General features: G+C 48.3%; 1 protein-coding gene across 1 annotated transcript in view; it reads left to right on the top strand.

The window, feature by feature from the left end:
- Nucleotides 1–21,792, top strand: part of LOC144805573 (uncharacterized) — a 257,010-nt gene extending 235,218 nt beyond the window's left edge. Inside the window, exon 3 of the mRNA XM_078672097.1 lies at nucleotides 21,749–21,792. Coding sequence (XP_078528223.1) covers nucleotides 21,749–21,792 — 44 coding nt within the window. The remainder of the gene's footprint in view (nucleotides 1–21,748) is intronic.
- Nucleotides 21,793–23,405: the final 1,613 nt, after the last annotated feature.

The raw sequence follows: 23,405 nt of genomic DNA, 5'->3' as shown, positions 1-23,405 counted from the left end.
GCAGACCAGCAAGGAAAGGAGAGTAGCTGATGAGAGGAAGGTCCCAGGGGCTTAGAGAGGAGTGACGGGAACAGCGCATAGCGGTGCAGCCGTGTAGCCGTGATTGCGGAGGGGTGACTTCAAGACGAACTAAAAGCCCAGACGAGAAGGGAACCTAGATGATTGCTGACTGTGGACTTCATATTAATAAGGTGATGTCGACCCTTTCTTATTAGAGTGTACAGCCTAATCTTTTACTTTCCTTTGCAGGCTATGTGTTGTAGTGTGGTATTATGTGTTTATGTGTAATGATGAGAAATAAAGTACTTAGTGAACCAGTGTGCAGGTGTTATTGTCCCTAGTGGGGCTAACCTTTCTTCTAGTCAGGTGCAGGTGAACGGATGCATCTCCCGTCCATGTGGGTCTGAACAAGGGGGAGAGGAGGGCTTACATTTGATAATAACCTTTGCATAGTGTGCTTCTTATTCTTGCATGAAAAGATAACCTAGTCTTCTAGTCAGATGCTACTATGTGAACAGATGCTAATCCTGATCAGGTAAGTGGTAACTGAATAAGGGAGAGAGGAGCTCTTGGATTGAGGGATAGGTGGTACATCACCTAATTTGGCAACTATTGTGTGACCCGAAATAATATAGTACTATACCCCTGATGAATAGTGAGATCGATCCCTTTGTGTAATGGTAATCATAGGATAAGCTGCCGGTTGGGTAGGTTGACTGGGTTCGACTGGGACCGCGAGATCATTGATTCTACTGCTGCCGAGTGGGTAGGTTGACTGGGTTCGACTGGGACCGCGAGATCATTGGTTCTACTGCTGCCGAGTGGGTAGGTTGACTGGGTTCGACTGGGACCGCGAGATCATTGATTCTACTGCTGCCGAGTGGGTAGGTTGACTGGGTTCGACTGGGACCGCGAGATCATTGGTTCTACTGCTGCCGAGTGGGTAGGTTGACTGGGTTCGACTGGGACCGCGAGATCATTGGTTCTAATGCTGCCGGTTGGGTAGGTTGACTGGGTTCGACTGGGACCGCGAGATCATTGATTCTACTGCTGCCGAGTGGGTAGGTTGACTGGGTTCGACTGGGACCGCGAGATCATTGGTTCTACTGCTGCCGAGTGGGTAGGTTGACTGGGTTCGACTGGGACCGCGAGATCATTGGTTCTAATGCTGCCGGTTGGGTAGGTTGACTGGGTTCGACTGGGACCGCGAGATCATTGATTCTACTGCTGCCGAGTGGGTAGGTTGACTGGGTTCGACTGGGACCGCGAGATCATTGATTCTACTGCTGCCGAGTGGGTAGGTTGACTGGGTTCGACTGGGACCGCGAGATCATTGGTTCTAATGCTGCCGGTTGGGTAGGTTGACTGGGTTCGACTGGGACCGCGAGATCATTGGTTGCTAGTATTATAGGAGGTACCGGGTATGTATCTTAGGAATTCCCTGTCCTTAGGGGGTAGATACCTGTTGTGAATAGGTCCTAGGGAGGGGAGAGAGTAAGGTTCTGGCTGGGCTAGTGAGGCTCTGGTGAGCTGGTTCTATCTAATCTGAAAACCCAAGCAGAACAAACACACAGATTGTCAAGTCAGAACTAAAATTATCACAGCTAGCAGGGGGAATTAGTAAAGTAGCCAAGAGGTCTACATTTAAGCCGGTGTCCCCGGCCTTGGAAATATATTGTCGCCAGGCTAGAACTGCAGTAACCTATGGCGCGGAGCTTTGGGGGCAAAAAAAAATCGACCATTTCAAGGGTGGAACAAACCTTCATGAGGAATCTAATTGGATTACCTGCTAGCACACTTTTGATCCCCCTGAGAATGGACCTTGGGATGGAGTCAATAGAGGAAATCGTGAGTGCAAGACCTATAATGTACTCAAAGAGGTTGTGGTCAACTTTGGAATTGGCCGCCTACAGAGCAGAACTATCTGAGATCTGGACTTCTCTTAAAAGTATAAAGATACCGTGGTTGGAGCATATCAGGACAGACAGTTTTCGGCTTGGTCTTCCGGACCTGTGGGAAAAACCGGAGACTTTTTGCCCTGGATTACCAAAACTAGAACTCCGTGCTCTGATACGTATCCAGAACACTCAAATACTTCTGAGCTCTGCAACGATGGGCAGGCTAACGTCTGAGTTCCTCTTAGCTAAATCAGAGTTTAAAATCGAGGAACTCATGGATTTAATTGAACCACCACTTGCCAGAAAACTATATCTTCAGTTGAGGCATGGCACCTTACCCGTCAGGTCATTTACAACCAAATGGTCCAAAACTAACACTGTGCCCTGCTTGTGACTACAGAATTGAGGATGTACCACATGTTTTGTTCTTTTGTCCTGCTTATTCTGTAATTAGAAACTGCTGGCTGATTCCGATTTGTAAGAACCTTAAATTTTTGCATTACTTTCAGGCATGTAGAATATTGACTTATGACATCCACCCCCCCATTGTGTTCGCCGTATCTCGTTATCTATTTAGTATGTGGCGTAGGAGACAAATATTTTTAACTTAAATGTTAGGATTCATGAAATTACTGTCTTTCCTTATTGATAACTTATAGTTTAATTCTCTTTTTAAAAATTTTAAATGACTATTTATTGTTTTAATAACTTGTGCTGGCATGTATTTTTATGTGCACTTTTATGGTCTTTGACCGAAATAAAGTTATCAGATTGATTGATTGTATTTCAATGAATATATCAGTATTTCAATGAATATATAAGTATTTTGGTTAGTTTTGCAATTAAACTGGACAGCGTATAAATTTTTTAAAATGATTTATTTGCAGTTTTTTTCAAATCCAGAGCGTGGTACGTAGGAAAGTAAACAGAGGTAAATACCATGGAGTTTTAAACACCAGATCAGTGACAATGCAGCATAGGTCATGTGTCAAAGCGGCAATTAAAGAACATAGCTGCCAAGGTTTCATATTGCTATGTGTGACATTTTCATAATTTCAGTGTGATTATGAGTGACATTTCAATGACAGTGAGTGACACTTTGTTCGCGAGAAAAAATCAAGCAATGAAGACGAGGGAAACATATTTAATTAAATTACATTTGAGCAACAACAAAATCTTTAAACTGCTGCAAAGCACTTGAAACACATTAAGCCTCAGGCTAAGGCGCATAGAAGTCTCAGGCGTAGCCCACAGCTATTGCGCTGTAGTGTTTATAATTTTATAAATGAGTCTCCCTCAACATTTACACTCAGCACAAATTAGTAAATATACAAAATAAACGACCTGTTCTATTTTCCATCCACATGCTCCAATAATTGGTGTATTTTTGCTGCACTTTAGTTTAGCTAGCATTCATGTACCACACGTATACATCCGGGTACGAGCTGCCTCACAAACATGGGCACTACCTTCGAGAGACACCTACCAGCCTCTTGAGAGCACTGAATTTAATTTCCTATCATCACCCAAGTAAAGCACAATTTTGCTGTTGGCTCACCAGGATAAAGTCAAGTGATAACTAAGGGGGGGGGGGCAGACTGGAGCAGTAGCACGCACCCCAGGCATTTTGGTCGAGGCAGCCTCAGGCTCTTTGAAGCAAACACTTAGAGGCTCATTATGATGGCGGAAGGATCGGCACCTCCAGGACGGCGGTGGTGATCCTTCCGCCTTCAAATGTTGATTTAGCCACCACCAAATTAGGATGGCGGTGGGTACCGTGGTGGACGGAAAGTCCGTCCGCTGCATTTCTGCCTGGGGCAGTCATCACAATTGTCTGGCAGACGGAGCAGGGGCACTAATATGGTGGCAGTGCCTATCAGGCACCATCCACCATATTAGGATGTGGGAAATTAAAGGCCTTCCCATGGCAGCATCAGGGATTGGGTCTAGGGGCCCGTTGAGGGCCCCCGTGTATCTGGGGGAGGTGGGGTGCACTTGGGGGTATCTATAGTATCCCCCTACATTTCGCTGCACCTGGTGCCAGGCACCGTGTGGTGCCTGCAATGTGGTGCAGGTGTAGGAGAGTAGGGTCTGCTATCCTATGGTCACCCCAAATTTTTGCTTTTTGCTTCACTGGTTTTCGACTACTGAGGCTGTGGGCCTGCTGATCAGACCCCCAGCCTGCTGTTCTCTCACTAAATTAATGATACATGTGCTATAGGCACATACCAATTGGAAATGGACTCCTTGTCAGCCCCTGTATAATGCACTATAGGTGCCCAGGGCATAGGGGCCACCAAGGCCTACCAGGGGCTGCAGCATATCTTTTGCCACCCCTGGCTGGTTCTTAAATTGACACAACTGGCTGATCACTCAGCTGGGGTAAGGTGGTGTAATCACCCCTTGCTTAGATATAGTATACCTATATCTAAACCTATATCTGGACACATGTAAACCTGTGAGCCACTCCTATGGAAGGCCTCATTAATCCTGGAGGCAGGGTGCGTGGTTTTATGTGAGATGGAGCTCTAGCATGAGCTGAGCCTGTCTGCAGCTGTCGGGAACAACTCCCTAAGCTGTTTCAGGATAATGCCATACCATATACTCTTAAGTGCCTTATAATCCTCGCGGTTAAATAGCAACTTTGGTTTGGCTTTATCAAAACATGTCGTGTAAGGTGTCATACGATTTGGAATACCATCCCCTCGCCAGTTCTGGCGACGGGGATGGCATTCCACCCCTCTAGAGGGGTAAGACATGTTCCTTTACTAAATGCGGTTAATTTCTCCAAAGACCTTAAGATCCACAAAATGGATGCCTCTGCCACAGACAAATGTCTGGACCCCTGCAGTTGACCGAAACTCAACCAAATGGGTCCTGGACAAAGGGTTTCCTGTCACAGGAGGGTGTCACCGCCCTCCAGACAGGAGATAGTGGATTGTAGCAGGGAGGTTTGAAAGAAACCAGACACTGCCTGGGGCGCACAAGACTGCCCCTTGCATAATCCGGCCAAACCGGTTCTGGGGCACTCCAGCCCTCGTGCCAGGGCGGCCTGGATCAAAGGAAGGGGGTGTATCCACCCACTTCCTGGGTCCCACCCATAGGAGGGGACCTAGCAGGTAATCACGCCCCCCAGATTGGAATAAGAGTGGGAGCAGTGCCAATGCACATCAGATTTCCTGGAAGAAACATTTGAAACGAAACTCTGGACCCTTGGACCTCCATCTCAACGTGGAAGCCCGAAGAATCTCCCTTGTGGTCAAGGAGTGACCACCCTGCAGCAGCAGGCACCATCCAGCCCTCGACGTCTACTTAGTTGCAGTTCCCGCCGGAACTCGAGCGACTGAGATCGACGAGATCAAGCTTGTCTGCCTTCCAACAGCCCGATCCACAGTCCCTGCAGAGCTGAGACCCGTGGAGGCGACCGGAAGCGTGGGGCACGCCATCTTGAATTGACCACGAGACGCTGACCGTGCAGCCCACGAGTGACCCTCGAAGCTGTGCACCGGGGTTTGAGAAGCCCCCACCCTGAGCCGAAGTTCAGCCCTCCACACTCGACGAGTGCTGCGTGGGGCCCTTTGGCTCTATTTGGCTCAACGCGTTGGCCCGGTCACTTGCCAGCTGGCTAGTGGTCCCTGTGCCGACGAACTAACTAAGAAGACTCGTGAATCTGGTTGCTCCAGATTCACACCAGCTCCCCTAAAAAGGAGCCCCGACTCTGACCTTCCTGGTCCGAGTGAGAAGCAATCTTCTGATCCTGCATGGATTGCTCTTGCCAAGGCTTGTTTGCTCCAAACTTGAAGCCGACTGCACCGACGGTGAGAGCCTGCGTGGGACAGATCGTGACCTGCTCCTGGACGTCGCAGATGCCCCAGAGCCCACGTGACAGCGGAGAGAAGCTCCTCGACGACCACCTGATTGCGCCCGACATTGCCTGGTTCCGTCCTGGTTCCACCCTGGTCACTGCTGAGTGACCCAGACTCTGTCCCCTCTGCTTTCAGGTACTCTACAACTTGAGTCCACCCTTGGACTCCACCGGACACTTCATCTTTAACCCGCCTGCAGCCCTTTCAGCTTCAAGCACCAAGAGCCTGCGTGTCAAAACCCGACGCCACTTTGACCCTGTGCACCCACTTCCTGTGGGTGAGGTAACTTTGCTCCGCCGGTGTTCCCACACTGGTGCACATCTCTAGGGTCTGTGTGTTAAGTTTTGTTCCTCTAGGTCCAGCGGAAGTGTCCTTAAACTTTAACTCTATGACTTTTACGCACCATTGGTTAACATTGGTGCATGCGTGCGCTTTCCGCACATCTCCCGAATCCCGAGGGCCATTCCCGACTTCAGCATTGCTTGTCCTGACTGCTCCCAGCGATTCCCTAGGCCCTAGGCCTAACCACTGTTCGAGTGGCCTCTCTTATACCACTTGTTTAGTATATGGTTTGAGTGGCCACCCGCCCTCATCCATAATTGTGCAACTTGTATGTTTAAACAGTGCTTTTGATTTAACGCTTGTGCCCCTTTATTCATAAAGAATACTGGGGATTGTTTTTAGTAATAAACACATATATTTTTATAATATATACTTGTGTGGTGTCCTTTCATTTGGTATTACAGGATTGTATGTGGTAAAACAGCTCGCTTAACACGACCTCTTAAGTTAAGCCTTTAGGCTGCTTAGTCCATGCTACCCCTAGGATAGCTTGTCTAATAAGGTTGACTTACAACCAGACACCATAAGGGATTGTTTGGTCAGGTAGTAGGTGGTTCCAGAATTGGAAACATCCCCTACCAGGCCAACTTCTCACATTGGTGAGCAGCGGTGCGGATTTGAGCTTGCTGTTGTTTTACCATTGCAATCTTTATATCAAATTGAAAGATCACATCAAGTACCTCTAGGTACATATAAATCAAAAGCTTAGCATATTAAGTTCTACTGAACTTAGTAGTTGTAGATAAAAGGGATTAGCACACCCTGACTACAACTCACTAGCAAGGTACAGTAGGAAAACACTTAGTGTAGGTAAGTGCACCACTTACACCTCACTAGTAACCATGTCTGACACAGGAAAAGCCTCAGGGTCTAATCCTGTGACAGTTGACCTTACCCAGGCAACTTTTGGATATGACAAGTTAACCCGTAGAGACTTGATTGCCTTGTGCAAAGCAAGAGGGTTAAAAAGGGGCAGAAGCCCCACCTGCCAAATCCTGGTAGAAATCCTAGAACAGGATGACTTAGAGAAGGCAAAGGAAGCTTCCCTAGAAACAGGAAATGGAGGGAACCCCCCTGTAACTGATCCCCCTCAGGAGGAGGATGATGATGACGACTTAGATGAGGACTCAGATGTTGAGGACTTAGAAGTTCAGGATCAGGGTAGCCAGGTTCCAGTTGCCAGGCTTAGCCAGGCCAACTTGGACCTACTGGGGAATGGAGAGGGCCAGCACCTCCCCAGAACCCAACATGTTATTCTCCCAGGCAACAGAAGAGTGAGATCTCCCTCAGGGGACTCTCATGTTTCTAGTGCCTCCAGAGAATCACAGAGAGGCATGAGTGCTTCTCAAAAGCTAGAGCATAGGGCCAGAATGAGGGCTGTCAAACTCCAGATAGAGAGGGAGGAGGTAGCCTTGGCTCAAGCTAGACTTGCCTTGGCAAGAGAGCAGAAATTAAGTGGCTTAGATGTCACTGGTGGCAGCAATTTTCCAAGAGAAAAAGACAGGGGCTATGACAATAGAAACCTGACAAAAATTGTGCCCCCCTTTAAAGAAGGGGATGACATCCACAAATGGATGACTGCTCTGGAGAGAGCCTGCATGGTACAGCAGGTTCCTCAAGATCAGTGGGCTGCAATTTTGTGGTACTCCTTTTCTGAGAAAGGGAGGGACAGGCTCCTCACAGTTAGACCTGAGGATGCCAAAAACTACTCTGTTTTGAAGAGTGCTCTTATTGATGGGTTTGGCCTAACCACTGAGCAATACAGGTTGTTGTTCAGAGACACCCAAAAAGCACAGACTCAAGACTGGACTGATTTTGTTGAGTGTGCCACTAAGGCTTTGGAGGGTTGGTTGCAGGGAAGTAAAGTTTCAGACTATACAGGATTGTACAATCTTATGATGAGAGAACAGATCCTTAATAACTGCACAAACCAGCTGTGGCATCAATACCTTATTGACTCTGATCTGACCTCTCCCCAAGAATTGGGAAAGAAGGCAGACAAATGGGTCAGAACAAGGATTAAGCAGAAACCCCAGAACCAAGGTGGTGACCAGAAGAAAACAGACCAGAAGGGTGGTAATCAGAATCAGAAAGATAAAGAAAAAGACCAGAAGTCTTCAGGCCCCCAAACTAATAGTAAGGAGGGTGGTTCCCAAAATGGTAACAAGAAGAAGAAGAACAAAGGTCCAAAGACACCTTGGTGTAATACCTGCAAATCAGTTTCACACTGGGGCAGTGAGTGCACCAAGGCAAATCCAGTTCCCACCACTACAGCTCCTAAAGCAACTGCAACCCCAAGTACAGTAAGCAGTGGTGGAACACAGTCCAAGGGTGTAGCTGGGTTGACCCTGGGTATGGAAGTAGGATCTGGCCTAGTCAGAATCCCTACACAGGCAGTTCTCCTGTATGATGTGGACATTGAGTTGCCCACTGCAGTAAGCCCCACTAACCTGGGCAAATACAGGCAGACTCCCTTAATTAATGAGAAACTGGCTCAAGCCTACAGGGACACATGTGCCAGTGTCACAATGGTGACACCTGACTTTGTGGACCCTGGACAGATTGTACTAGGTGAGAGCTACCTAGTGACCAACGCCAGCAACTCCACTACCTCCTATAGTGTGGCAGTTGTGAACTTCTCCTGGGGAGGGGTTGATGGCCTAAAGAAAGTTGTGGTGAGTGCAGACCTACCAGTGGACTGTCTGTTAGGCAATGACCTTGAAAGCTCAGCATGGTCAGAAGTGGAGTACAGGACTCATGCAGAAATGCTAGGGATTTCAGAGCATGTCCTTGCCATGACAAGGGCTCAGGCTAAGAAGTGCCTTCCTGAACCAGTGGTGGATCTTGAAACAATAGACCAACCACAACCCAAGAGAAGGAGCAAGAGAGGAAAGGCTCAGCCTTCCACCTTGCCCCAGGTTGAGGATCAAGTTTCAGAGGAGACTGATTCTGCAGTCCAAGAGGAGACTGTCTCTGAGGAGCTTGAACCTGACCAGGTTGAGTTTCTGGGGACAGGGGGACCCTCAAGGGCAGACCTGAGGCAGGCTCAATTAGATTGCCCTTCCCTTGAACCCCTCAGACAGCAGGCTGCTGCTGAGGCTGCTGGGGATGCCAAAGGTACCCATACTGTGTATTGGGATGATGGACTCCTTTACTCAGAGGCTAGAGACCCCAAGCCTGGCATGACCAGGAGGTTGGTCATACCTCTGCAGTTTAGGGGGTTCCTTCTTACCTTGGCCCATGATATTCCCCTTGCAGGACACTTAGGCCAGAACAAGACGTGGGACAGGCTTGTTTCACACTTTCACTGGCCTCACATGTCAGAGGATGTCAAGGAGTTTTGTCGCTCCTGTGTCACTTGCCAAGCCAGTGGTAAGTCAGGTGGCACAACAAAGGCCCCCCTAATACCACTACCTGTGGTGGGGGTCCCCTTTGAAAGAGTTGGAATTGATATTGTGGGTCCAATGGACCCCCAAACAGCATCTGGGAACAGATTCATACTGGTGGTAGTGGATCATGCCACCAGGTATCCAGAGGCTATTCCCCTGAGGACCACCACAGCACCTGTGGTGGCAAAAGCCCTCATTGCAGTTTTCTCAAGAGTGGGCTTCCCAAAGGAGGTGTTATCAGATAGGGGCACCAATTTTATGTCCAGCTATCTGAAAGCAATGTGGAAGGAATGTGGAGTAAACTATAAGTTTACCACCCCATATCATCCACAATGCAATGGGCTTGTGGAGAGATTTAACAAGACCCTTAAAGGCATGATAAAAGGATTACCAGAGAAGCTCAGGCGGAAATGGGACATTCTTTTACCCTGCCTGCTCTTTGCTTACAGAGAGGTCCCACAGAAGGGGGTTGGCTACAGCCCTTTTGAACTTTTGTTTGGCCACCCTGTGAGAGGTCCATTGTGTTTGGTGAAGGAAGGATGGGAGTTACCTCTCAAAAAGCCCAAACTAGACATAGTGGACTATGTACTTGGTCTGCGCTCCAGGATGGCTGAATACATGGAAAGAGCATCCAAAAACCTGGAGGCCAGCCAAGAATTGCAGAAAGCTTGGCATGACCAAAAGGCTGTACTGGTAGAGTTCCAACCAGGACAGAAGGTGTGGGTACTGGAGCCAGTGGCTCCAGCAGCACTCCAGGACAAATGGAGTGGACCCTATCCTATCATTGAAAAGAAGGGAGAAGTCACCTACTTGGTGGACTTTGGAACACCCAGGAGCCCTCACAGGGTAATCCATGTGAACCGTTTGAAAGCATTTGTGGACAGGGAGGACATGAGCTTGCTCATGGCCACAGATGGGGATCAGGAGGAAGAGAGTGACCCTCTCCCAGACCTGCTTTCCCAGAACCCTGATGATGGTTCAGTTGATGGAGTAGCCTTGGCAGGCAGCCTCACTGACCAGCAACAGATGGACTGCAGACAAGTTTTGCAGGCCCACAGGCATTTGTTTTCACTCACACCCAGCCAGACTGACTGGTGTACCCATGTAGTGGACACTGGTGACAGTCTGCCTGTGAAGAATAAGATCTACAGGCAACCTGACCATGTCAGGGATTGCATCAAGGCTGAGGTGCAAAAGATGTTAGAGCTTGGAGTGATTGAGCCATCAGAGAGCCCATGGGCCAGCCCAGTAGTCCTTGTGCCAAAACCTCATACCCAAGATGGAAAGAGAGAAATGAGATTTTGCGTGGACTACAGGGGTCTCAATGCTGTCACTAGGACAGATGCTCACCCCATTCCAAGAGCAGATGAGCTCATTGACAGATTGGCTTCTGCCAAGTTCCTGAGCACATTCGATCTGACAGCTGGCTACTGGCAAATCAGACTAGCTGAGGAGTCAAAAGCCAAAACAGCATTCTCTACCCCTAGTGGACATTATCAGTTTGTGGTAATGCCCTTTGGTTTGAAGAATGCACCTGCCACTTTCCAAAGGTTGGTGAACCAAGTCCTTACTGGGTTGGATGACTTTTGTGCAGCTTATCTAGATGATATTGCTGTCTTTAGCTCCACCTGGGAGGATCACCTGATCCACCTGAAGAAAGTTTTGGAGGCCCTGCAAAAGGCAGGCCTAACTATCAAGGCCACAAAGTGCCAGATAGGGCAGAGTAAGGTTGTATACCTGGGCCACCTAGTAGGTGGAGGCCAGGTTCAGCCACTGGAAAGCAAAATCCAGGCCATACAGGACTGGGCTCCTCCAGTTACCCAGACACAAGTCAGAGCCTTCTTGGGCCTGACTGGGTATTACAGAAAGTTTGTGAAAAACTATGGGTCTATAGTGACACCATTAAATGACTTGACATCCAAGAAGATGCCAAAAAAGGTTCAGTGGACAGTTAGCTGTCAGAAGTCATTTGATGACCTGAAGAAGGCCATGTGCTTTGCACCTATCCTAAAGAGTCCTGACTACTCCAAACAGTTCATTGTACAGACAGATGCTTCTGAGTTGGGGGTGGGAGCTGTGCTCTCACAACTTAATCAAGATGGGGGGGGTTGTGTAGGAGAGTAGGGTCTGCTATCCTATGGTCACCCCAAATTTTTGCTTTTTGCTTCACTGGTTTTCGACTACTGAGGCTGTGGGCCTGCTGATCAGACCCCCAGCCTGCTGTTCTCTCACTAAATTAATGATACATGTGCTATAGGCACATACCAATTGGAAATGGACTCCTTGTCAGCCCCTGTATAATGCACTATAGGTGCCCAGGGCATAGGGGCCACCAAGGCCTACCAGGGGCTGCAGCATATCTTTTGCCACCCCTGGCTGGTTCTTAAATTGACACAACTGGCTGATCACTCAGCTGGGGTAAGGTGGTGTAATCACCCCTTGCTTAGATATAGTATACCTATATCTAAACCTATATCTGGACACATGTAAACCTGTGAGCCACTCCTATGGAAGGCCTCATCAATCCTGGAGGCAGGGTGCGTGGTTTTATGTGAGATGGAGCTCTAGCATAAGCTGAGCCTGTCTGCAGCTGTCGGGAACAACTCCCTAAGCTGTTTCAGGATAATGCCATACCATATACTCTTAAGTGCCTTATAATCCTCACGGTTAAATAGCAACTTTGGTTTGGCTTTATCAAAACATGTCGTGTAAGGTGTCATACGATTTGGAATACCATCCCCTCGCCAGTTCTGGCGACGGGGATGGCATTCCACCCCTCTAGAGGGGTAAGACATGTTCCTTTACTAAATGCGGTTAATTTCTCCAAAGACCTTAAGATCCACAAAATGGATGCCTCTGCCACAGACAAATGTCTGGACCCCTGCAGTTGACCGAAACTCAACCAAATGGGTCCTGGACAAAGGGTTTCCTGTCACAGGAGGGTGTCACCGCCCTCCAGACAGGAGATAGTGGATTGTAGCAGGGAGGTTTGAAAGAAACCAGACACTGCCTGGGGCGCACAAGGCTGCCCCTTGCATAATCCGGCCAAACCGGTTCTGGGGCACTCCAGCCCTCGTGCCAGGGCGGCCTGGATCAAAGGAAGGGGGTGTATCCACCCACTTCCTGGGTCCCACCCATAGGAGGGGACCTAGCAGGTAATCACGCCCCCCAGATTGGAATAAGAGTGGGAGCAGTGCCAATGCACATCAGATTTCCTGGAAGAAACATTTGAAACGAAACTCTGGACCCTTGGACCTCCATCTCAACGTGGAAGCCCGAAGAATCTCCCTTGTGGTCAAGGAGTGACCACCCTGCAGCAGCAGGCACCATCCAGCCCTCAACGTCTACTTAGTTGCAGTTCCCGCCGGAACTCGAGCGACTGAGATCGACGAGATCAAGCTTGCCTGCCTTCCAACAGCCCGATCCACAGTCCCTGCAGAGCTGAGACCCGTGGAGGCGACCGGAAGCGTGGGGCACGCCATCTTGAATTGACCATGAGACGCTGACCGTGCAGCCCGCGAGTGACCCTCGAAGCTGTGCACCGGGGTTTGAGAAGCCCCCACCCTGAGCTGCTCCTGAGCCGAAGTTCAGCCCTCCACACTCGACGAGTGCTGCGTGGGGCCCTTTGGCTCTATTTGGCTCAACGCGTTGGCCCGGTCACTTGCCAGCTGGCTAGTGGTCCCTGTGCCGACGAACTAACTAAGAAGACTCGTGAATCTGGTTGCTCCAGATCCACACCAGCTCCCCTAAAAAGGAGCCCCGACTCTGACCTTCCTGGTCCGAGTGAGAAGCAATCTTCCGATCCTGCGTGGATTGCTCTTGCCAAGGCTTGTTTGCTCCAAACTTGAAGCCGACTGCACCGACAGTGAGAGCCTGCGTGGGACAGATCGTGACCTGCTCCTGGACGTCGCAGATGCCCCAGAGCCCACGTGACAGCGGAGAGAAGCTCCTCGACGACCACCTGATTGCGCCCGACATTGCCTGGTTCCGTCCTGGTTCCACCCTGGTCACTGCTGAGTGACCCAGACTCTGTCCCCTCTGCTTTCAGGTACTCTACAACTTGAGTCCACCCTTGGACTCCACCGGACACTTCATCTTTAACCCGCCTGCAGCCCTTTCAGCTTCAAGCACCAAGAGCCTGCGTGTCAAAACCCGACGCCACTTCGACCCTGTGCACCCACTTCCTGTGGGTGAGGTAACTTTGCTCCGCCGGTGTTCCCACACTGGTGCACATCTCTAGGGTCTGTGTGTTAAGTTTTGTTCCTCTAGGTCCAGCGGAAGTGTCCTTAAACTTTAACTCTATGACTTTTACGCACCATTGGTTAACATTGGTGCATGCGTGCGCTTTCCGCACATCTCCCGAATCCCGAGGGCCATTCCCGACTTCAGCATTGCTTGTCCTGACTGCTCCCAGCGATTCCCTAGGCCCTAGGCCTAACCACTGTTCGAGTGGCCTCTCTTATACCACTTGTTTAGTATATGGTTTGAGTGGCCACCCGCCCTCATCCATAATTGTGCAACTTGTATGTTTAAACAGTGCTTTTGATTTAACGCTTGTGCCCCTTTATTCATAAAGAATACTGGGGATTGTTTTTAGTAATAAACACATATATTTTTATAATATATACTTGTGTGGTGTCCTTTCATTTGGTATTACAGGATTGTATGTGGTAAAACAGCTCGCTTAACACGACCTCTTAAGTTAAGCCTTTAGGCTGCTTAGTCCATGCTACCCCTAGGATAGCTTGTCTAATAAGGTTGACTTACAACCAGACACCATAAGGGATTGTTTGGTCAGGTAGTAGGTGGTTCCAGAATTGGAAACATCCCCTACCAGGCCAACTTCTCACAGCAGGGAAATGTTACACGTGCGATTTTAACATCGCGGTGGGTACTGCTGTCAGCAGCACCCGCCGCAATGTTAAATTGCGGAATGCAACCGCCATGGTGGCGGTCGCAAAGTAATTTGCGGTGCGGGACCGCCGCAGGTCTGGCGGCCGGTCCCAAAACCGCAGGGATGGCTGGCAGACTCAGGTCAGCACGCCATCCTAATGACCCCCTTAGTCACAGCCTCGTGGAGCCAGTGGGCAATTATGTGGAAGATGATAGATCAGGTGTAGTGGCATTAGTAAACAGTGTCACGTTAGCGTTCAGGCCAGAGAAATCATGTTAAATCAGCCGGCCTGAGAAAGGTGTTGTGCCGTACAAGTTGTGTGTGCATGTCACTGACTGGCCGCTAGGTGCAATTTTGTGTTTGACTGCAAGTGTGGGTATGACTTGTGTGTGTGTCAATCAATCAATCAATGACATTTATATAGCGCGCTACATACCCGTAGGGTCTCAAGGCGCTGGGGGAGGGGGGGTGCCGCTACTGCTCGAACAGCCAGGTCTTCAGCTTCTTCCTGAAGGAGAGGTGGTCTCGGGTCAGGCGCAGGTCGGTCGGGAGGGAGTTCCAGGTCTTGGCGGCCAGGTAGGAGAAGGACCTTCCTCCTGTAGTCGCTCTTCGGATGCGGGGGACGGCGGCGAGGGCGTGGTTGGCTGATCGGAGGTGGCGTTTGGGAGCGTAGAAGTTGATCCGGTTGTTGAGGTAGCTCGGGCCTTGGTCGTGTAGGGCTTTGTGTGCGTGGGTGAGGAGGCGGAAGGTGATTCTTTTGTTGACGGGGAGCCAGTGAAGGTCTCTCAGGTGTCCGGAGATGTGGCTGGTTCGTGGGATGTCGAGGATGAGTCTGGCTGAGGCGTTCTGGATCCGCTGGAGTCTCTTCTGGAGCTTGGCGGTGGTACCGGCGTAGAGGGCGTTGCCGTAGTCCAGTCGGCTGGTGACGAGGGCCTGGGTGACGGTCTTCCTGGTCTCGGTGGGGATCCACCAGAAGATCTTCCGTAGCATGCGTAGGATGTTGAAGCAAGCCGAGGAGACGTTGTTGACTTGTCTGGTCATGGAGAGGGAGGAGTCCAGGATGAAGCCCAGGTTGCGTGCATGGTCTGTCGGTTTGGGTGCGGTGCCCAGGGCGGGAGGCCACCAGGAGTCGTCCCAGGCGGAGGGTGAAGAGCCCAGGATGAGGACCTCCGTCTTGTCAGAGTTCAGTTTCAGGCGGCTGGTCGTCATCCACTCGGCTACTTCTTTCATCCCTTCGTGCAGGTTGGCTCTGGCGGCGGCGGGGTCGTTGGTCAGGGAGAGGATCAGCTGGGTGTCGTCGGCGTAGGAGATTATGCTGAGGTTGTGTTGGCGTGCGATGGCCGCGAGGGGGCTCATGTAGACGTTGAAGAGGGTGGGGCTCAGCGAGGATCCTTGGGGGACGCCGCAGATGACTTCGGAGGCCTCTGACTTGTACGGTGGCACATGGAGGTCAGAAGGCAAGTCAAGCACAGATTTGCAAATTGGTTACTGGCAGCAATTGTTATTTTATGGCCCTCACTGACTCCTAGCAGGGTTTATTTATTTATTTATTTATTTTTTGCATTTGGATGGCGCTACAGCTACCCAAAAAGGGTTTCCTGGTGCCTGTGACATTCGGTTAGATTGAAGGGGAAATGCTGAATTGTGGTATTACTACAGTTGTTTCTGGAACAACCGGGTTTTTACATATTTCCGGAATTTCGTATAGCTTTCTTCTTTCCGGATATGCGGGGGGAGCGAGTTCCATAAGGTGGGTCCTTTCACAGCAAATGAACGCCCTCCTGTTCTTTGCAGTTTGAATCTCGGGACGGCGAAATTCGCTGCTGTTTGGGATCGAAGATTTCTTGTTGGCAGGTAGGGGGAGGCCAAGGCTTGTAGGTAGCCGGGCGCAGTTTTGGTTTTAATCTTAAACGTATAAATCAGGGTTTTGCAGCTGATCCGATGTTCTATCCTGAGCCAATGTAAATCATTCAGATGTTTTGATATTCTGTCAAACTTAGGGATCCTGCACAGGAGTCGTGCAGCAGCGTTTTGGATCATTTGGAGTCGTTTGATCACTGCTAGGTTTGAGCTCAAGTAGAGTATGTTTCCGTAATCAATACGTGATGTTATTAATGAGTTGACTACGGTTTTTTGAGTGTTTTGGGGCAGCATCCAAATGATTTTCTTTAACCATTTTATTATGGTGAAGCAGAGGCCAGCCACTTTATTTGCCTGCTGTTTCATCGACAAAGTATTGTCAATAATGACTCCTAGATTTCTTACTTGTGTGGCTGGGGTAGGAAGATTTCCCATCTCAGGTGGCCAATGTGAGGGGTTCCAAAGCTCTTTATTTCTTCCTAGTAGGAGGACCTCAGTTTTGTCCCCGTTTAGCTTCAACTGGTTGGTGGTGATCCAGTTGAAGATTTCCTGGAGACCATTTTTCAGGACAGATGGGGTTGAGGGGTTTGACTCATATAGGGAAAAGATGATCTGAGAGTCGTCAGCATATGACATTAAGGTTAGGCCTGCGCGGTCAGCTAGATCGGCCAGTGGTCTAAGGTACAGATTAAAAAACAGCGGGCTCAGAATGGAGCCCTGTGGGACTCCATAAGGGGCGGGGAGCGTATCTGAGCATGCGATACTGGATTTGATCTGGTAGGATCTGTCAGATAGAAAGGACATTATCCACTGGAGGGCCTCTTTACGGATGCCATTTCTTTCTAGAGTGGCCAGGAGAGTTTTGTGTGATATAGTATCAAACGCCGCACTCAAATCTAAAAGAATGAGTGCGACTGTTTGACCCCTATCCAGAAACTTTCGAATTTTTTCCGTCACACCCAGTAGAGTGGTCTCCGTTGAATGTCCTGCTCGGAAACCTGATTGCGATGGGTGGAGGAGGTTGTTATTCTCCGTGAAGGAAGTGAGGGTGGAATGGATGTGTCTTTCCATCAGTTTAGAAAATGCAGGGAGTAACGATATGGGCCGATAATTTGATAGAATCGTGGGGTCGGCTGAAGGTTTTTTCAGTAATGGGGTCACTATGGCGTGCTTCCAGCTAGACGGGACAGTGGAAGTTAGAAGGGAAGCATTTAGCGTGTCTGCTATAATGGTCAAGGGGGAGGTGTCAAGTTGTTTCAGAAAGCGGACCGGGAGAGGATCGCAGGGGGAGCCTGATGAAATGGATTTCAAGGGCATTTTTAGGGAGTCCAAGGTTATGGGGGGCCATTTCTCAAGAGGGATTATTTCCTCCGGTGTTTTTAGGATATGCTGCTCTGAAACGTTATCCTGGGGTCTAGCAGTGATGTTTGTGACAATGTTTTCTATTTTGTCGTTAAAGAATGTCGCCAGGTCTTGACATTGTTTTTTTGTTAACGGGTGAGCTGTAGCCATTGTTTGAGCACCTGCTAGATCCTTTACTGTGCTAAATAAGGTCTTTGTTTTGTTTGTGGCATTGTTGATGGTGTTTGCCACATAAAGAGCTTGGGCTTTCCTACAGGAGGTATGATACGCATTTCTTGCCTTATTGTATGTTGTTTTATTTTCGTGGTTGTAGTCTTTGCGCCATTTCCTTTCTAAAACTTTACATTAAGTTTTTTCAGTTTTGAGAAATTCATTAAACCAGGGGGCAGGGGGGCGGTGGAAGTTTCTTTTTGCCTCCATTAAAGGAAGGCATTGGTTTACTGCTGTTTCTAGCCACTGATTGGTAGTTTTCGCAATATTTTCCATATTTTGGTCGTGGGAGGGGGTGCTAATTGTAAGTGCGTTGTTCAGTCTGTTAATATCTAATAATTTCCAATTTCTCATGGATTGCGCAGACCAGGTCGTATTCCTGGGAGGAAATGGTCTCTTTAGGCTAAAACTAACGAGATGGTGATCTGACCAGCATATGGGGCTGGTTTGGGTCCATTTTAGGTCAGGGATATTGGTAAAAATAGGGTCCAATAGGTGCCCTGCCTTGTGCGTAGGACCAACATTGAGAAGTGATAAGTTTAGAGCAGTAAGATCGTCTATTAGATTACAACAGGCCACATTTGTTTGGTCCTCAAGATGCAGATTTAGGTCCCCTAAAAGTGTAATTTTTTTTTAATCTAACAGAAGTGGGGCAATGTGATTTGCTAGGCTGGCTGTCCAGGAGTTTGCGTTCCCAGGTGGTCTATATATTAGGAGACCGGACAGAGTGAAATTAGGGTTGAGGGTGATTTGGAAAGAGGCAGCTTCACAGTCTGGGATATTACCTGGGAGCAATTTACAGGTAAATTCTTTCAGATATATAATTGCAATTCCTCCACCCACTTGGCCTTGTCTATCTTGTCTTGTGATAGCATAGTTGTCAGGGAGAGCAATAGCTACATCCGGTCCTCAGCTTTCGTGTAGCCAAGTTTCTGTTAGGAAGAGGGCACTTGGAGCATCATCTAATAAAAGGGTGAGGATGTCCAGTTTGTGCTGTGGTAGAGATCTGCAATTGACGCTAAGGAAGGAGTAGTTGAGGTTAGTGCGTTTTGGACGTTTGGTTGTGATTTGGGAAGTAGGTATTGGGTCCGAATAGGGTTGGATATTTGTGAGTTGGAAGTTGCAGTTGTTACAATGTGTGTCCCCTAGTGGCGAGAGGCCTGTGCAGTCGCGATGTAAATTGGGGCGCAACGCTTTTAATTGCAAGGAGGTCATACCTGCAACGTGGGGAATGTAGGGTGTCCTGCCCCATGCCCCGTCCTGTCCCGGACGGGCCCAGACGGGCATGTCTTAGGCTAGTCTTTGGCGCGGTGTTTGGCGCGGGTGCGGGTTAAGCAAACACTTTCTTGAAATTAATTCAGTGGTGGCCAGCTCAAGAGCAGCTGCATTCCACGTGATGTCTGCCGCCTGGCTTCCCTCTCTCGGGCAGTGGACTCAACTTCACAGTCATGGATCCCAGTGATCTGGGACCTCGAACTAACCACTCCATCAACTGCAGTCAGTCCGAATGTTGTAAGTGACTCCGCCACCACCCAGGGATGTGGTGAGACTGGCTGAGAGTTGGTCAATCGCAATGCAGCGAGCCGCCGAGTTTCATTACCGCACCAGCAGCAGAGAGCACGTGCCACGAGAGGCAGCCCATGACAAGAGAAAGTAAGCTGCGTTACTGCGCAGTGATTCAAACCAGTCTGTACATTGTACCAAGCAGGCAGCTCAGAGCCCAGCTCCCAAGCAGTCTTCTGAATAGCGTGGGCAGCCTGCCTGGCCCGCTAACACTAGTATTATTAAAAGACCAGCCTCCACTCGGTCCACGGCGCATGACTGGCACAGGCGCTTTATGCGTGAATTCACATTTCAGTGCGGTGATGCGGACCACCACACTGAAATTTGTTAGTCTAGCGCCTGTTGCATGGTACTTGGCAGGACTGAAAGGAACAGCTTATTTCTAATTTTCTGTCAATGTGGCTTATTCCTTATATTTGATATGGTTTTATATCCTTGCACAAGACTGAAATTTAGGCACTAATTAGGTTTTGAGTTTCTGATTTAAGAGCACAACTGTCTCCTAAATTATCAAGATAGCGGCCTCTTCCAGGCTGTGTTGTTTTGTTTACAGTAACCACCTCCCTCTCTCAACAAAGATTCACTGACAAACAATAAAGTAATTTATCTTTGAAACAATTAATTCCTAAGATAGAGATATCAAATATGAACCAGAAATTTCTCACACACTTTGCATTGTATCATAAAAATGAGTGGGTGTTACTGGTCTGAAGAACAGGGGAGGGGCATTTCACTACTCGAAAATATTCTACTCCTTCACAAAGGCTCCAATATCATACTGCACTTGTCATCAATACACCATTGATTAGTGAGTGCGCCAACTTTTTGTAGCATTGTCATGCAAGCAGCCTTAAGTGCCTCGACAGCGACATTTGTTTGGACATGCATACATCAGAGCCCTCAAGAATCACACATGACGAATGACATTAACACATTTGGAGGTCGATCTGAAGTCTCACTCAAACCTAGCCCATTCTTCAAAACTATGGGGATTAACTAGAACTTCACACGTGAATATTCGGCACAGAGCAGACCCTCTGTCCCACATTTTGTTGGCAAACCTTTTCTCATATTTCACCATGAGTACTGCACACAGTTCCGTTGAATGTTACATTGAATGTCTATTTTAGTGAGACTTGGTTGTCAATCTTATCACTTTGCATGTGTTCTGATCATGTCTATAAATTCAGTAATGTCTCTTCCTTTGGCATTGTCAAAGTCAAATGTTAAGTGACAGCACTTCCTGTGTCTATTTTTTATACCTCATTTCATTATTGATTTGTCATATACAATGAGCATATAACAGGTATGAAAGTTTATCGATTCAGCAGAGTCCAAGATACTGTGTAAACTAGAACTTGTGATACGACATTGATAACAGGAGAAACAATAAATGAAATAACTCATCTCGATACAGGTGATGTGGCTCTGAAGATCCCACAGATGATCAGGGAAGGAGGATGAGGGGGAACACAAGGGAATTCATATGGGAACAGGATCATTTAATGTCAGGGTGCCGGGCCCCATGGTCGCCCCCCAAAAAGACAACTCCCACTATGAAGGCCATAGACAGCTACCTCTTACAATGGTGGCTTAAATACTGGAATATTTACATTTTGGGAAGCAAGGTCAGACGGGCCATGAATTGCGGTGCCACCCCTAGGTTGGTGATTAAGCTATCCGAAATGGTGCCCCAGTAGCACAAAGTACTGTACAGTCCGGAGGAAATGCAAAATGTCATTAGCCGTGCACCACACCTTCAGCACCTCCGGGATTGGAATCGTCTGCCGTATGTGCTTTATAGATGTACTCCGCCGTCCAGTGCCAGTGTGTTGTATTTGGCAGTAATGGGTTAGCGTTAGCAGAAGCCATCTTGTATTTAGAAGTTATCTTGTCCGCTTTATAGAAGCCATTTTGTATTTCTGGCAGCCATCTTGTCTGCCATGTGCTGCCATGTGCTCACCATGTGCTTTGTCCTACCTTCTTGTTAGCTGCGCCTGAAGTCTGCCCAGTAACAGGATATATTTAGCCTCCTCTACTTTAACGCATGCTCAGAAATGCCCGGTAGGGTCTGCATCTGGTATTGATTAGTCTCACATAGGAATGTGTTTACCACGTTCTGTAAACTGTTAGCCTCTCCCACTTGGTTGAACAAAGAGAACTTGTATGTCCATATTAGGTAGTTTTGTGTGCTTGCATGAGCCAGGACTGCCCCTCGCATAAGTGTTTTTTATGTGACTCTTAAATGTATATAACGCTGAAGCTTTCTGAATCCTTCAGACTACCTCATACATTTACTACGGTTTCTGTGTGACGTAGCCTCAACTCATGTGAGTTTAATAAAGATGTTCTTTGATGTTCTAGCATTCCAGCTTCTGTGCCAACTTATTGTAGCTTTTAAAGGATAAAGCATCAGTGAGACCCCTGAGTGAAGAATGGAGTTTCAGCAAGTGGTGTAGGGACTTGACATAACTGAATTTCAGCCTGACCTCCTCGAGGAAACTGCCATGGTCTTTCCAAAGGTCGTGCCAGTCCTGCTCAGACAATAAGAGGCACATCCTCTGCTCCAACAAACAGCATCAATTGTGGGTGGTGGTGCTCGAAAAAAGGCTGCCCACAGCTGTAACATACAATCCCACCATGGTGTCCTTATATCCTTTCCACATCAGGATATAATGCAAGATTGGGGCAGTCTCAAGATCAAAAGGGGGAGCACCCAGCATGTGTCGCAGGCTATGCAGGAGCTGTCGGTACTGTCAGTGATGCGATTGTGGCAGACCACAATCACACATGAGAGTAGCAAAGGGGGCAAACTCACCGTCCCCTACTATATCGTCAACAGAGCGTATCCCTCTGGTCTTCCACTGTGTAATTGGAGTCCAGATCATACTTTGTTCCAAGCAGCTCCTTGAGAAGAGCAGGTGTCAGCAATGCGTTATACGTCTGAGTCAGGTGAAGCGGGAGGTCAGTCAACCAACACAGTTATGCCTCACAGTGGCACTTTTAGGCAGCCAAATCGTTGATGCTACATTTAGCTGCATAGCTTCAATGCAGGCAGCCTTGTACCATAGTGCAAAGTTGCCTGAGTTGAGGGGAACAGGCCTGACAAGCACCACGCATCAGGGGTTAGACTAACGCATTTCAATGTGGTGGTCCGCATCACTGTAATGAAATGCAGTCACACATTTTTATAGCTTTCTGAGCTGTCAAATGCTGGAGCACTGCTATAATAATTAGAAGTCAAACTGAGCAAAGCCGATCTCATACATTTAAGGCTTCTGGTTTAGCTACAATCAGGCACAGTACTCCGATCCATCACATGAGACATCCTGTGATTCTGGGCAAATCATTCAATATCCCTGTGCCTAACAAAAATGAATGTGTCGATCTGTAATGCAACTGGTGCTCATATAAAGCACTATGATCCCCGATAGCTCTGGGTTGAGTGCGAGCTTAATGAAACTCCGAAATAAATGCAGGGGACATTCCTATGTCAACTCTAATGCTAACCCTATGAAGCACCCTACAACTTTAGGGCTATTCACTACATGAACAACCTTCTAGACAAAATGGCCCCATTGCAACTGAAAAGAACATCTGCAAAAGACTCAAAAACATGGTATGATGGGAGACTGAACGTTGACAGATGCTCGCTTAGAGTAATTGAACGACGCTGGAGAGCTACACCCTCAGCCGACCTCCTCAAACTTCTAAGAACTTCCAGAAACGCCTATTTTAGAAAGATCAGAAAATCCAAAACCGATTTCTTCAGGTCTCAACTAGACCTAGCCAAGATTCGCCCCAAAAAGCTATTCGATCTTATCAAAGCTCAAACTAAGAGCCTACCTAATGTCCTCAACGTCAGCCCTCTCTCTATTCCCACCTGTGATAAATGTGCCTCCTTCTTCGCTTCTAAGAGAGAATCCATTAAATCAGATCTACTCAAGGAACTAATATCCATCTCAGACTTGAAAAAGAGTCCATCACTGCCCCTGGCTGGTGCTCTTGCGAATAACCTCCC

The sequence above is a fragment of the Lissotriton helveticus genome, assembly GCF_964261635.1.
Source record: "Lissotriton helveticus chromosome 1_1 unlocalized genomic scaffold, aLisHel1.1 SUPER_1_unloc_15, whole genome shotgun sequence".
Taxonomy (NCBI): Eukaryota; Metazoa; Chordata; class Amphibia; order Caudata; family Salamandridae; genus Lissotriton; species Lissotriton helveticus.
The sequence above is the reverse complement of the archived record's forward strand: the minus strand, read 5'-3'. Positions and strand labels throughout refer to the sequence as shown.